A 16,041-nucleotide genomic window follows, 5' to 3' on the forward strand; every position below is an offset into this window, starting at 1 on the left:
CCACTAGGCAATCTTTGAGGGAGTGGTTTGAGTACAGAAGACTTCTATGTTGGGGTCCTGGGAGTGGGTAGGAACAAGGAGAAGAAAATGGAAGAATGGGGATAGGCAGGAGTAATCGCTTCCCAGATTACTGAGACTCAAATTTTGAAAGCTGGCAAGAAGCCCTGGAAGAACTGACTCGGGAGGTTTCCCTAGCTGTGCTGCAAAAAGGAAGAGACGAGTGTTGTGGGAGGCGAGATCCCGACCTAGGCTCACAAGGGGCAGGTTCAGGGGTGTAAGTCACAGCGCCCCGGAATGCCAGTACCAGGAAAGAGGGAGAGGCTCTGGAATTGGGCCGGAAGCTACGGCTTCGACATTCTGTAGGGCGTGTGTGTGTGTGGGGGGGGGGGGCGGTGAGGAGCCCCTGCAAAGTTCCTTGGGAGGTGAGCTGCCTGCCGCCAAGAGCAGGAAATTCTGTCAGGCAATGGGGTAGGGCATTCAGATGTTGTTGCTCGCGGCCTCCAGGCGGGTTTTTCTATTTGACTCAAACTCTGGGTGCTGAAAACCAGGCGAATTTTTTCTTTTGCCTCGGCTATGCCCAGTGGCATCGTCAGCAACACAGGCTGGACCCAGAAGGGGTCTTTCGCCTCTTCCCTGCGTGGTCCATCTGAGGCTCCGGACCCCCGGGATGCAGATCCCCGCCCCACTTGAAAGCCTGTGGGTGGCACTGCGGCCAGGTACTTGGGAACAAGACGTGCCCGCGCTCATCTGGGCGCCGCGCTCTTCCCATTTCTTGGGGAGTGCAGAAGTCATAAAACCCAGGATAGTTGGAGTTTAAATCCCAGTGGTCCAGCCTGAGCGCGCATTCAAGAGGGGAACTTGAGACGCATAGAAACTGCCCAGGCGGGAGGCACCGGGTGTCCCAGGGTGCTCGGGCGATCCCAGGCCCGATCCCCGCCTCGGGGCTCCCGGCGGGGTGGGAGCATCTCGGCGGGGTGGGGACCGGAGTTTCTATCAACTCTGTTCCTCTCCGGGACAAGGGAGGCAACGAAACCATTCAATTAAATGTTTAATTGCGAATCCTCGTATGGTTTCAGGGAGGTTAATCACAGCTGTCTCAATTATTTATGGCTTTTTGGCAAATTTCCGATCAGATAAGAAGTATATTTTATTGTGAAGCGTCTTGCAGGAAGTCTTATAAATATTTGATTATTCCTTTCAGCCACAAAGATTCTGCGTCGACGCCCCAAGACGCGCGGGGCAAGCGGGATTCGAGAATTCCTCTCCGGGTCGGGGCACCAGGGGCGGCTACTAGTCGCGGAATGAGCCTGCTGCAGACCCATGTCTCCGCCCCCTCAGGCCGCCCGCCTCCGAGGAGACCCAGGCCGCCTTCTAGGAGGGAGGGCCCGGGCGCCAGAACCCAGGCCTCCGCCCTCCAGAGCGCGGCGCACAAGCAGGCAGCGCAGCCCGTGTACCGGCGCGCGCCGCGGCCGGCCGCGGGCCGGGTGGGTACCCGGGGTTCTACGCTCCCTGCATCTCGCGATCGAGTCGCTACCTGAGCTCTGGGTGCGGTCACCGCTAAGGCTGGAGGAGGTTCCCCAGAGCCTATCCAGCTCCTTGGAGTTTGCAGGCTTCCGCCCCCAAGGTGTGCGCAGCAGTCTCACCTCACGGTGTTGGGAGGTAGGGTCCCGCCGGTCTGCAGTTTCTGCAGCCCCGGACCGTGGGAGAACGCCAGGGTCCCGCGGCGGCGGGGTCACGGAGCGCACAGGGATGAGTTTGTCTTTTTTTAAAAAATTGGACTTTATTATCTTTCGATTTGCAAAGAAGTGAAAACAGAATAGTCCTAATTCAGCAGCTCTGTGAGGCTCCAAAAAGAAGTCTCCAGAACATTAGGTAGGTAAAAGTTTGTTTTTTAAAAACAGATGAAACTTCAGTGGTTTCCAGTTTCCCACCCTGATGATCTTGAGTTTGATAAATTTTCAGATCAATTTTTTCCCCCGACCAGATAATTTTTCTTGGTAGTGTTTAATCTTTATCAGACAGAAATTATTGCTGATGCCACTCAGTTAACAGCTTAGCAGTGACCATTGGCTTAAGGTGGAGAAACAGCGAGAATAAGATCCCCTAGGCAGACACTTCACATGTCAACTTTGCGCAGTCCATAGGAGTAGGTAGAAATTTTTATTTAGAGACTTTACTATGACCTTCTGCTTTATTTTTACTTCAGCATTCCTTCATTTCACAATTATTTGAAAAAATACTTCAGGATGATTAGGGTTGATCACTTTTATTTTATTTTCGGTCTGGAGACTACTTTGAGCTCAGCAGTATTGAAGGAGGGTTCTCAGTCTTGCTTGCTAGGAACGGTTCAGGCAGACCAATGACTACAATGCTCAACTAGTTTTAAACAGCCTTCAATAGTTAGAATGCATTACAAACATCTTTACTTAAAACCTTAAAAAGGGAAATTTAGAGTAAGTAAACTAAGTCCTTATTTAAAGATACTTTAGTGGTGGGAATTAACTACTCCCCTCCCCAAATGTGTATTGCTTTCAGAAAAGTCAGCAATACTTTGAAAACACCAAATGTGAAATAAAGTCACACTGCAAATGGAATAAGTTATTTTATTACAAGAACAAAACAGATTTCCTAATTTTATGTCTCATTTCACCCATATTACAAATGCAAATTATATATTACGACTGGATGGAAGTTACCAAAATCCAAAATATTGTGCATGAATGAAATAGACTCAACTTGCAAAATTAGAAAGAAGAACATTAAAGTATCTACAGTCATTATAAATAGTGCAAAGTATGTACCATATCTACAGTGTAGGGGGGGGTGTATAAACATGTGAAAATGAGTTTCTTAAGGAACAGTTAAAATGTTTGAACAATTTAAAATATTAACAAGGGTACTCATGCAGACCCAGCCAAAACATTTATTTTTTCTCCTTTTTCAAGAAAAACTGTCGAGCGTCTTCCCAGGCATGCTGCGGAAATCTGTTAGCCAGCTCAAGATAGTCTTGGGCACCAAGGCATTTTCCTAAGAGAGAAAAAAATAAGAAAGTTAAAAGAGTTAAATTCGTTGGACTTTGAGAAATTAAAACTTACTTTGATATCTGTGTACTAATAGAGACATACTGCAAATAAACCATGATACATTTATTTTGTAAATCAGGTTATCTTATCTATCCATCTATCTACCATCCATTCATCTATCTAGCATAAACATACATATTTTAATCACAACCCATTTTGTGTTTCTAACATATTGAGAGACTAACCTCTAAGTAAAATGTTACCAAAGAATTGTTTTTGGATTTTAGAGTAAGAAAATAATGAAAGCGTAAAGAAGTTATGGGAGCTCTGGTAGTATAGTGCCCAAGGCATCTGACTGCTAACCAGAAGGCTGGTGGTTCAAATTCATCAGCCACTCCTTGGAAGGAAGGTTGGGCAGTTTACTTCCATAGTGATACCGCCTGGGAAACCCAAGGAGGGGTTGCTGTGAGTCCTATTAGACTCAATGGCAGTGAGTTAAAGAAGTTATAGTGAACAAAATAAAATGGTCATAAATTCTATCCTTAAGTTAGCTTTGGCCACTGAACTTTGCTAATTTGGCATCTTTTTCTCTATATAAAAGAATTATTTTCAATAAAAAAGTTGAAATACTTACATTTAGGGGAAACAATGGGTTACTATTATTGATGATTTTATTCTGGACAAGGATAGCGTACCAAATCTATGTGATTTCAGTATTTATATGAGTAACTTAGGTCAGTATTATGTAAGCTGCAACATTTGTTTTCTAATATAGCTTATTTAATTTAAAACATTATTTTTCAGCTTAAATATGACCTTAAAGATGTTCAGATTTGGCATTCATTTGCTTATCTAACAAAGCAGAGGAAACAATTAGGGGCTTTATTGGCTAGTGACACTGGCAAAGCAAACAATCTCATAGCTAGGCAGTCAGCCAGCAGCAGGTATTTGAAAATCAAAATTCTTCCTTAGCAAATAAAAATGTAGTGCCACCAGGAGCTGCTTTACACGTACGGGTTCACGAGAGCAATGAACTTGAAATGGTCTTGAAACTTTTTATGGAGACTTAAAAGTCCAAAAGAAGACAAATGTCCACAGTACAAACTGGCAACCTAGGTATCAAGTATGTTTTAATAAAGTAAGTGCATCATCAGCTGTCACCAACATAGTGATGATCTTTATAAGCAAAGCAAAGACCAATTCTTAGTTTGCTGCTGTGTGGATTAAAGCCCACTGTAAGTGGGGAAGGAATGAAAGTCAGAGAAGATGGTCCCTTGGAAAAGAGAAAAGGTGAAGCTTCCACAGTCCTCAGCCCACCAAACAGGCAGAGACAGCCCCTGGGACTCTGCCTTCCAGATAGACAGCAAATGGTGACTCATTCTTTGCAGTCATGAGAAAGAGTTGAGAAAAAAGAAAGTCTGTATTTCTTACTGGCAACAACAAAAAAAAAATAATAATTGAGGTACAAATTAAAAATATACACACTGAACGATTTCTCTATTTTTACTTACTCAAAAAAAAAATTGCTTTGTAAGAAATAGTAACTGATTTCTCCCAAGTAGCCTGCAATAGGTTAATAAAACAAAACAAAACAAAACCAAAAAAACCAGAAAGCAGGCTGTGACTGAGTGAGTCAGGGCAGAACTGAACTTGCACACTAATTCTGGCTTAGACATATGATACTGACTATGATGTTGACGTGAATTTCCGAAAAGTTCCATAGCTTTTTGTTTACTTCTCTGACTACATGGGTCAATAAAACTTGTATTTTTTCATGATACTCTAACAGCTTTACTTGTATCCTCTTCCATACACTTTTCAACACCTGTCTACTGTGGATAACTTTTTCTTTTGTGACAAAGTACAAGATGATCCCCCTTCCAAGTAAGGGGGTAGGGGGTTCCTGCTGGGAGTGAACCTTGGACTGGACACTTTAAAGACTATCAAATTAATGGAAGACTTTTGGAAAATCTGGATTAGGGATTCAATGAGAGATGGAAATTGTACTTCTCAATTACAGTCTTGGTAGCAGAATATTTAAAAAAGTAAAAATGCACTTTAACATTCTAAATTTCCTACTCTGGTCACAGGAAACATCTTAGTAGGAACATTATAGAAAAAAAATTATAAATATTTTGGCCACTGAACTTTGCTAATTTGGCATCTTTTTCTCTATATAAAATAATTATTTTCAATAAAAAAGTTGAAATACTTACATTTAGGGGAAACAATGGGTTACTATTATTGATGATTTTATTCTGGACAAGGATAGCGTACCAAATCTATGTGATTTCAGTATTTATATGAGTAACTTAGGTCAGTATTAATGATCTGTCTCCTGTATTACAAAGTGGCTCCTTATATTCATCATTTGTTATATTTTGCATATTGTTATTGTGTGCCATCAAGCTGATTCCAACTCATAGCAACCCCATAGGGCAGAATAGAACTGCCCCATAGGGTTTTCTAGGCTGTAATCTTTATGGGAGCAAGATAGCCAGGTCTTTTCTCCCATGGAGTGGCTGGCGGGTTTGAATCGTTGACCTTTTTGTTAGCAGTTGAGTGCTTAACCACTGCACCACCAGGGCTCCTTTATTTTGCATGTTTTATGCTTTTCCTTCTTTTCCATAGATTTTTCTGTATATTCTGATGCACTCATGCTTGATGATAAAATTGATTTATTTCCTCACTGGAAATATACTTGGTGTCTGAATCTCGTATCTTTCAGGTGATATAATAGAGTTTTCTAACAGTTCCAGAGTGAGGGGGAGAAACATGTCCTTTTGGTCAACAAACACATGAAATTTAATTTCAATAGAGACGTACCTTTAGGCTGATAAGACTGGTTATCTGCCTGACCTGGAGCCTGTGCAAAATCCTGTGTGAGATAAGAAAAGGGTTTTTTTGCCATGAATGGAAAATTTCACTGAGGGTGGCTTTGAAAATGCTTCTGCATTTGAGACAATCCCTTTGCAACCTCCTTTGTATGACTACTTTGGAGCACAAACATAAATACTAAAGAAATTGATGTTACATAAATTCTTATAAATTTAAGTCAAATAGTGATGAGTATTTAATCTTGCTAGGGGCCCGTTTGCTGCCTACTGTGGAAATGACAATTTTATGTTATATCTAACAAACTAAAAGCTTTACCCAAATTTACTCTCTTAAAATGTTGACAGATTGTTAAAAAAAATTTTTAAAAATTACAAATATAAAAGCAATTATGTCTTTTGGAGCTAAATTTCAAAATCTTGAAATTTGACTTTTAGTTGGAAAATGAAAAATGTCGTATGTGATATGTAAATATTCAGAGACCTGTGACAAACCATCACCTCACATTTCAATATCATTTTCTAGTGTGTATTAATAATCTTATACAAGGGAACTTTTTTGTAAACTAAAACCTGATATATTCCCTTATGTACAATTATTTATTTAAAAAATCCCACAAACTTCACTACTTTAATATCCTATCCCAAATAAGAACTATATGAAATCTCTGTAGTAATGATAGAATTTATGTTAAATATGGATTTTCATGTAATAGACAAAGGTAGGTTTAGAAGTGTATTGTGATCAATATCAGATTAAAATAAATAATATATATGATATTTACTTTAGATTCTGATATCATCTGTATTTTTATAAACTGTTTTCCAGGCAGCTGAAATGAAGGGAACTAAATTGGTACAGATGCGAAATTGTCTTTGTGCAAACACTAGTGTCTCGGGTGGGGCCTCTCTGCTCACCCTGAGAAAAACTGCACATGCTACTCCTTGGTAGGCCGCAGCCCATTTCCCACCTTACTTTTCTCCACACCACGATCACCACCTTATGTGCTATTTGTTTTTTGACTCCACTTGCCATGAGTTGAAAATCAACTTCATGGCACACAACTTTAATGAAAGGTCCATGAAGGTAGGAATTTTTGTCTGTTTTATATGTTGCTGTATCCCCAGAGCCCTTGTGCTGCAGTGGTTAGAGTGCTCAGCTGCCAACCAAAAGGTCAGCACTCTGTACCCACTAGCAGCTTTACAGGAGAAATATGTGGCAGTCTGCTTCTGTAAAGATTAAAAAAACCGAAACTCACTGCCATCGAGTCAGACAGAACTCATAGCGACCCCTCCTTGGGTTTCTGAGGCAGTATCACTACGGAAGTACATTGCCTAACCTTCCTTCCGAGGAGTCGCTGGTGGGTTTGAACCGCCAGCCTTCTGGTTAGCAGTGCTTAGACACTATACTGCCAGAGCTCCTCAGAAACTGCATGGGGCAGTTCTATTCTGTCCAATAGGGTCGCTATGAATCAAAATTGACTCGACCGCAGTGGGTTTGGTTTTTGGTTTTAGTATCCTCATTGCCGAGAGCAGTGCCCAGCACACCGCAGGCACTCAAACAATTTCCTGTTCAACGGCAGAATGAATAATCTGAATTTTAAAAGGTCACAGTCTTAAAATTCTCTATGAAGTATCTTCTACTCAGTTTAATTCTAAGGCTCTAAGAATTTCTGAAGAATCCTGAATGCTGGTATGATGGTTATTCTATAAGAATTTATCAAGATTTAAATTTAACCATGAGACACATTTTGAAAATCCCTATCTACCCATAGATCTGAATATATGACTTGAAAGAATTTTCCGAAAATGGAACTGAACCCAGACTCAAAGAGAATGACTAAGCTGAAAATTCATAGAATACTTCTAAACATAATGGATCCAATTGTGTTTACGAACTGATCATCTAATAGGGGATAGTTTAAAACATGTAAGGCATTAATTGTTGTCTAAGATGAAGAACGCCTGGGGGAAACTCTCTGTTGTTCCAAACCAACTGGGCGCCATCACACTCATAAGCCAGTGATATATGTATATTAGCCAGCCTAAAGGACAATGCTAATAGAGAGCTGTGCTTTCCATATTATTTCCATATGTCTACTAATCACATGTGTGTCATGCAGCAAAAAAACACACTGATTTTATGATAGAACAGTTGAAAGAAAATGGAAGATTTTCAGCAAAAAATTATACAGTGACAGAAAAACAGCAACAACACAGGATTAGTTAGCAAATGTTAAAGAATAGCCAATTTCATTTTTCTGCTGTCAGTTGACTGAGTTATTTTAGATATAGAAATATTATTTTGCTATAGCATTAATGCTGATTTGAATTCTACAGAGTTTAACTGGATCAGAAAAATATAAGGCTGGTATTATTTATAAAATATTTACTTTGAATGTAACAGTTAAAGCTTACGTTTAGAAATCATATTTGTTAAAAATTTGTAAAATACACTGAAGTTTCAATTGATCTCTCTTCGGCAATTATTATCTATTCTCTATAGCAATTATTATCTATTCTCTATAGCAATTATTATCTATTCTCTATAGCTAGTCTGGGGGAAAGAAAAGGTGAAAGCAACAGATAGAGCCTTAAAGAAGCCTGGCAGTCTTAAAAACCTTTTCTGAGAGCGGGTTCACCATTTTGTTGGTTGGAAAAATATCTTTTTTAAAAGAAAATCTTCCAGGTAGAAATTATATAACACCCAGTCTCAGTTCTATTACCCTGATATTTTAGAAATGAATTTTCAAGCACAGAAATATGTGACATTTTAAAAAGGTGGTGTGGAGGGCAAGAATAAAGAGCTGGTTTACTTTTACTTTTTAATCGCATTAGCTTGTACATAAAGCCAGAACATTAGGCACAATGTTGAAGGTACCTGAATAAATGTGGCCAGTAAAACACAGCTCATCTCTTGCTCCAGAATGATCTTGTTCTGACGGTTGTTGTAACAAGCAGCGATAAGCGAAGGGAACAGCACTTTGATCAGCCGTGGGTCACTGAAATACTGGAAAGGCAACTGGCAGAGCTTCTGCAGCACCGTGGGGTGGCGGCCAGACTGCACGATCACCTGAAACAGAGGAGGAGCCCCAAGTCAGCTGCCGGAAGGCCTGGTCTGGTCCTTGCCTGGTGGACCAGTTTCGGTGAGAATCAAGGAGAACGCACCAAAACAGTGTAAAGAAAAATAAAGTCCTAATTCCTTAATTTAAGTGACATTTGAAAAGAGCAAAAAATAAAGATATCTCATTTCCTGAGGTAAAGAAAAGATTCCAAAAGTTCTACAGTCATTTAAAAATTAGTGTCCCTCACAATGAAAGGTGCAACTGCAAAATGGATTCAGGATACACATCGATTTAACAACACACTCCCTCCCCCCACACCTTAAAGAGAGTAGCCATATATTCCTAAAAACTGCAATCTCGCTCACAAGAAATACCCTCTTCTAAGGCCCCGCCCACTGCCGTCTTCCTCTAACTCAGCTCACTGAATGCACTGAACGCAGATAGATCTATTTCATATGGAGGCAAGCCCTGGAAAGAAAAGGGGATTGTAAGGGGAATGGAAACAGTTTCAGCAAGTACAGGCTCCAAAAGATCCTTCCTCCGATCCATACTCCTTATCTGTGTTTCTATCAGTGCCACTGAGTCTAAAAGGAGAATTGTTTAGATAAATGAGACTGTTGTCTTGAAGCAGTCTAGGTTTACAACTGTGTACATTTTAAGAAATGGGGCAATGCAATTAATGGGCTTGCAGCGAAGCCCTCCTAATTTACTCTCTAGGCCTACATGATAAACTAAGAAATGCCACAATCAGCTCTGTTTCAAGTAACCCTGATTAGACAGTTCTAATATGAAAGAGCTGGGTGACCCAAAGCCCACTTTTTGGTATAGGAGGAAGCTCCTAGAAGGTTAGCAACACTGTAAAACCTAAGGTCAGGACTGTAAATTGTACTTGGAAAAACACAATTTTACAGGTACACATCCAGACAGAACTGCATTCAAATTAAAACCAGAAGGACAGAATGAAACAGCAGAGGCAGGAGAAACATAAATTACAGGGATTTACAAGTTTTCAAAGTACTTTTAACAATACTTTAAGAACACACTCTCAGATGATAATGCAGTTTGGTTTAAGAACAAAATCAACAAAGTAATAGTTCACATATTTTAGTTCAATAGCTAAAATGACATCAAAAACCTTTAGAGAATGTTGATAGGGACTTGTTAATACCTTCAAATCCAGAAGGAATTTTAAAGACTAACATCGTGTGACAATTCAGCACATGGCTATGTGCTGCCATTTCTGACACTGGCTGAGAAAAATATGCCCTATCATCTACTTTATTGATAAAGCATTTACTTAAATCTTTATTTTAATTATTAGCTACAAATTCTGTAACCCAGCCAAATGGTCGCCACTTCAGAATTTATAATGATACCATTATTAGAAGTCTTTTTTCCCCCCTTTGGACAAAAATTATGAACAAATTTTTTCCCTTGGAACTTCAATGTTAAAATGCTATTACTGAAAGATTCACTAATTGAAAAGATATTAAACTGGCCAGTCTGGCTGGCACAGACACAATGTTAACTCAAAGACAACAATTCCTGGTTCCTGGTGAATTAGCTCAGGACATGAGAGCTTAAGGAACTCCCTCCACCTGGACTCTTGAACCTCACTAGGCTGAAAGCAAAGCCACTTGGGGCCTGTCAGTCCCCTCAGGGAACAGAGCTGATTATCAATTTGCAGAGGTCGCCACTTGTGTAGTGAGATTACCTGCCAGAGATCACTACTTGTACGTCCCTGGACTGCAGATGACAGAAATGGATGTAGGCATTTAGGTTACCCTAGGACAAGGAGTTTTACCCATTAGACTACCTATAATAGGATTTAACAGCCACATTATAAGTTAAGAGGTCTATGAGGGGTGGTGAGAGCCAGAGTGGGACAGCTAGTTGGCACTGTCCTGTGAACCATGTTTCAGGCACTGTGGGGAGATAGGATCAAGAGGTCTTGGAAGGGGCCAACCTGTAGCACCGAGACTTGATGGGTGAAACTACTTCTGGGTACTCCTGGGGGCTTGTGGGACAAAGGGTGGCAGCTCCATGTCATAAGCACAGCTGAACAGGTAGCTAAACACTTCTTTTTGGGCAGGGAAGCAAAGCTGGGAATGCAAATAGCCTGACTGATGGTCAGGGTCTTGGTACTTGGAGAGAGTTATCTGAGAGGCTTTTGACAGATTGGGGGCAGGGAAGACTTAATCTTATTTCATCAAAGAATTCACTTCTAGGCCTTAAAAACCAAAAAACCAAACTTAATGCTGTCAAGTCGTTTTTCTGAGGTGGTATCTCTACGAAAACAGATTGCCCAATCTTTCTTCTGAGGAGTGGTTTGAACTGCCAGCCTTTTGGTTAGCAGTCAAATGCCTTAGGCATTACACCACCAGAGCTCCTTGTTGTTGATGTTGTTGTTATGTACTGTCGAGTCAGACCCAACTCATAGCATCCCCTCCTTGGGTTTCCGAGGCAGTATCACTACAGAAGTAGATTGCCTAACCTGCCTTCCAAGGAGTGGCTGGTGGGTTTGAACCGCCAGCCTTCTGGTTAGCAGTCAAATGCCTTAGGTACAACACCACCAGAGCTCCTACTTAGAGAGACAGCAAGTGGGAAACAGCTATGGCCCCGCTAATAATAATAAAAATAAAACAAATAATAATAACACCTCTAAATGCAATGTTCACTTTCAGATGCAGAGCAGGGCTCCAAAGAAGCCAAGGAAATTTTCAGCAAAATTCAGATCAAAAGAGACTGAAATTGAGTATTCCATTTGCTCTCAGGTGATCTTAGATGCTATTCTAAAATAGGTACTAACTAAAGAGCTGCGAGATTTGGTTCCTGCCTTCATCAACGAACTTTGTGACCTTCAGCAAATTGCTAAATTACTTTGGTTTTCAGAGTGGTGAATTGAAAAAAAAAAGTCTTTTTTTAAATTGAAAACATACATACACTGTAAGTGAATAGCTCAATTAATATTTACAAAGTGAATATTCCTCTGTCACTAGTACCTAAACCAAGAAACAGAACATGACTAAGGGTGTCAGATTTTTAGATATCTCTCACTGAAAATTGGATTCTTACATTTTGAATTTGAGAAAAATCACACTGAAACTGTTTAACTATATGGGAGCACAAGAGAATTTCCAGGGTTTCTTGGAGCCATTTTGGACCATTATCTGGAAAGAAAACTGTGGGCAGCACAAATACCTCCTTTGGTCTTCCAAGTAGAGGATGATGGATATAATCCCACAGTCCCTGAAGATGCATCTTTTCACTGGAATGCCCGAGTGACCCGTCACTTTTTTCTTTAGTATCATAGAGAAGAGAGGGAGGGAGTGAGCAAGTGAGCACACTAAGTAAGTCTAGTCCATTATGCAACCTGTGCAGGTAAAGTGGACCCCTGTGGCCACTCCCTCTTGTTTTTGGAATTATCAACATTTATGGGATGAGGTAGCTTTACAAAAAGGAAAGCTGCATGCTGGCAATGTATGTTATAGCCTGGTGGAAAGAGAAGGCCAGCAGGGTCTGAATGGTGAGACAGACAACTGAGAAGATCAAATGGGGGTCAGTAAACAGGAATATACTCTACACCAATGATACATTCAGCCGAGGATAATCTTGCACAGATACTAGTGATACAAAATAACCACAATCATTAATAGAAGCAACAGAAGACAGACTTGGAACAATCCCTCAGAGATGGCCAGACACCTTGGGAGAGAGAATCACCAGACCTGCTGACTCAGTACCCTAGTACTGGAGGACACCAGACTCAATTGGCATAACATAATACATAAAAATCTTGTTCCACAACCTACTTTGGTGAGTAGTGACTGGAACTTAAAAGCTTAAAAACCATCTAAGATGCAACTAATGATCTCCTTTCATCAGAAGCTAAGGAGTGAAGAAAACCAAGGGCATTTGGAAACAATCAGTCCTAGGATATGATGGACCTTGAGACCAGAAGAACTAGGTGGTGCCTGGCTACCAATGGCAACTACTCTGGAAGGGATCAAAACTGGATATCCTGGACAAAGTGGGAGGAAAAACATGGAGCAAAATTCAAAAACACAAAAACAACCAGAATTACTGGTCAAATGGAGTCTGGTGGGACGCCTAAGACTATGGCCCTGGAATACACTTTGGGCCTGGGATAAAACTCACTCCCAAGGGCTGGCTCTCAGCCCAACAATAATATGGCCTACATGCAGAATACCCAACCCAGGGCGATGCACCTACCTACTCTACGGAGATACATTCCTTGGAGCACTCGGCCATGGGGCACCAGAGGGGCAACATTCACACGGAGGAACAGCTGGACAGACAGAAGTGCATAACTAAGAAGGGCAAAGTGACAGGGAGGTCACTGGGAAGGGAGAGGAGAATGGATCAGGGTTGGGGATGGTAATTGGGGAGTGAAACCAAATGTACACGAACTGTTGAATATAAAATAAATTTTGCTCTGTAAATTTGCACCCAAAGCACAGTTTGAAAAAAAAAAAAAAAAGAGGAATCAGGAATCTGGTAAGGGGGCAAAAAAAAAAGAAATTTGGAGTAGATAAGTAGACATACCTATTTTCTTATCTGCTGATCCCTGGCCACTTAGTAGGCCTTGTGGTTCCAACTGTGTGCTCTCTACCAAATAAAGTATAACTTAGGTGCGTTAAGAGAAACAGAGCCAGAAGAGAGCTCTAAATTCACAGACAATTACTGATTGCCTCCTGTGCCAAGTGCTATATTAAGTGCTATTGGGACATGAGGAGGAATAAAGAAGGTCTCTTCCTATAACCTTCAGAAGTGGAGACCATACTTTTTAACTCCCAGGGAGATGAAGTATGCAACAAATGACAATGATACAAGGGGCCTGGGCCATGTAAGAAGGAAGGATAAGATCCTAGGCGATTGCTCCTCATAGGTCAATGTGGAAAGCTGCACTGAGAAGACAGGTTGGGCCTTGAAGGGTGGATCAGATCTGTTGTTGTTATGTGCCGTCGAGTTGGCCCGACTCATAGCGACCCCTCCTTGGGTTGCCGAGGTTGGGCAGTATCACTACGGAAGTAGATTGCCCAACCTTCCTTCTGAGGAGTGGCTGATGGATTTGAACCGCCAGCCTTCTGGTTAGCAGTCAAGTGCCTTAGGCACTATGCTACCAGATCAGATCTAGGTACCTGGAAATTACAGATGGAAAAATTTCAGATGGAGAGAAGTAGCAGCATATAGATTCAACGCCAGCCCTAACTCTTTCCCTCCTACCTCATCACCCCCAACAAGAATTAGAAAGGCTACCCTCGCTAATCAGGTCCTTCTCAGAGGTAAGTGGCTTTTCCTAGGCCAATCATCTCTCAGCAGCCATAAGCTATGAGGCTGGAGGCTCAAGGATGCAGGTATTAGGTGGCCCTCGGCTCTAGGCCTGCTCTGCCCTTGATCTGCTGTGATCATTTAACTGATTTGAGCTGTAGGGTCCTTTCTATAAAATGGGGTTGATGGCAATCTTTAGAGTTTAGATGAGAATCCAATGAGACAGTGTCTGTGACAGCAAAATGCAAAATGATGTTAGTTATGAGTGTTTAACTGGCTCTCCCTGCTGGTTCAAATGGTTAAACACTCAGTTGGTAACTGGAAGGTTGGTGGTTTTCAAATTGAGAAGCTTAGCACACAGCCTCAACATATACGGACTCTGCAAGCTAAGCCTTTTCTTAAAAGAAATCCATTCAGCAGCTCTGCAGGAGAAGGACCTGGTGATCTGCTTTTGTAAAGATTATAGCCAAGAAAACCCTACGGGGAAGCTCTACTCTGTCACATGGGGTCTCTATGAGTGAAAATCAACTCAATGGCACCTACCAACACCTGGCTCTTCAGTTCTGCATTTTTCCCTGCTGGATCTAGCTTTCGCACACATGCAGGACCAGAACCACCCTCCCAGTATAAAGCCTAATGAATGTTTTGCATCATCCCATCCCCATCCCCATCCCCATCCATTGAGGCTGCTCATTAGAGTAGGGGGTCTGACAGCAGCAGGCACTGCTCTCTGGCTGAGACTCATGAGTAAGCTTCAGACCACCTGGGAAACCACTGCTGTGGCCTCTCCCTGGCCTGCCAACACAGGAGGGAGCTATGCAAATAGTGTGGGGATGCCAGCTAGGATCTTGTGGTAGAGAGGTAGGAAATACATTCTGACAGCTCTGAAAAGAAAATCCCAGCACAAGCATGATCCAAGAAACACAGGTAAGTGGTACAGAGAAGAAAAGGCTTAGCTTGCAGAGTCCGTATATGTTGAGGCTGTGTGCTAAGCTTCTCAATTTGAAAACAGAGCAGGAAGGGCCACAGCTAATAGGCTGGTGTTGTGGGCTCCTGATTCAGATCCAGGATGAGCTTCCGTCAAGGTCCTTAAGGAAATCCTTAGGTCCAGGAAGTCTTCTCAGGCAGCACTGCCAGAGACAGCCTTTTATTTTCAACCCAAAGACACAGCAGCAGCTATCACATATCTAAGTGTGTGTATCTTAATTCCGGTCTCAGAAGGACAGAAACTGTGTTTTTCACTATTATGTTCTCCACTGCTGTGCTGGAGGGTTAGTCAAGTTCTCAAAGTTACTGGAATGAAGGAATTTAAGTGATGATGGGCCCCTAATTAAACTCTTCAGTGTCTTGCCTGGGGAGAATCACACCACATCTCCTCTCTCAAGAGGCAGACAGATACACCATTTCCTGACCCTGAGGTCTCAGTGATGTCCACATTATGTTGCCATAGAATCTATATATCTAGTTCCTAAAGAATGTTTTTTTTTGGTAAGCTGTCTTGTTACCCTAGAAGAAAGTTGGACTCTGATGGAGTCTGTCCTCAGAGTTCTGGGCACCAATTCAGGGATCTCTGGCCTAGGAGGTATTGGTTATAAGGAGAGCTTTGGGAAAGATCCTCCCCCTTTTGTAGGTGTGGGTGACACTGGTATCTCGTTTGGTGTGAAGGATTCCAAGGTCCAGGACAATGTACTGCCAGAACCTGAGTACTACCTAACACAGCAGAAAGGACAGCCTATTGCTGGCGGAGACAGTACCCCATAGTTTACAAAGCCCCTCTACCTACATTATCTGAGCCTCTAAACACCCACTGAGGTGGACACACAGGGC

General features: G+C 41.7%; 1 protein-coding gene across 1 annotated transcript in view; it reads right to left on the reverse strand.

Annotated features, from left to right (window-relative positions):
• Positions 1–2,923: 2,923 nt before the first annotated feature.
• SCAPER (S-phase cyclin A associated protein in the ER) overlaps positions 2,924–16,041 on the reverse strand; it is a 607,935-nt gene continuing 594,817 nt past the window's right edge. Inside the window, exons 26-28 of the mRNA XM_042782062.1 lie at positions 8,739–8,930; positions 5,850–5,901; positions 2,924–3,027 (exon numbers count right to left, since the gene is read on the reverse strand). Coding sequence (XP_042637996.1) covers positions 2,924–3,027; positions 5,850–5,901; positions 8,739–8,930 — 348 coding nt within the window. The remainder of the gene's footprint in view (positions 3,028–5,849; positions 5,902–8,738; positions 8,931–16,041) is intronic.

The sequence above is a fragment of the Orycteropus afer genome, unplaced genomic scaffold, assembly GCF_000298275.1.
Source record: "Orycteropus afer afer isolate SDZICR_OR568_19922 unplaced genomic scaffold, OryAfe1.0 scaffold00233, whole genome shotgun sequence".
NCBI lineage: Eukaryota > Metazoa > Chordata > Mammalia > Tubulidentata > Orycteropodidae > Orycteropus > Orycteropus afer.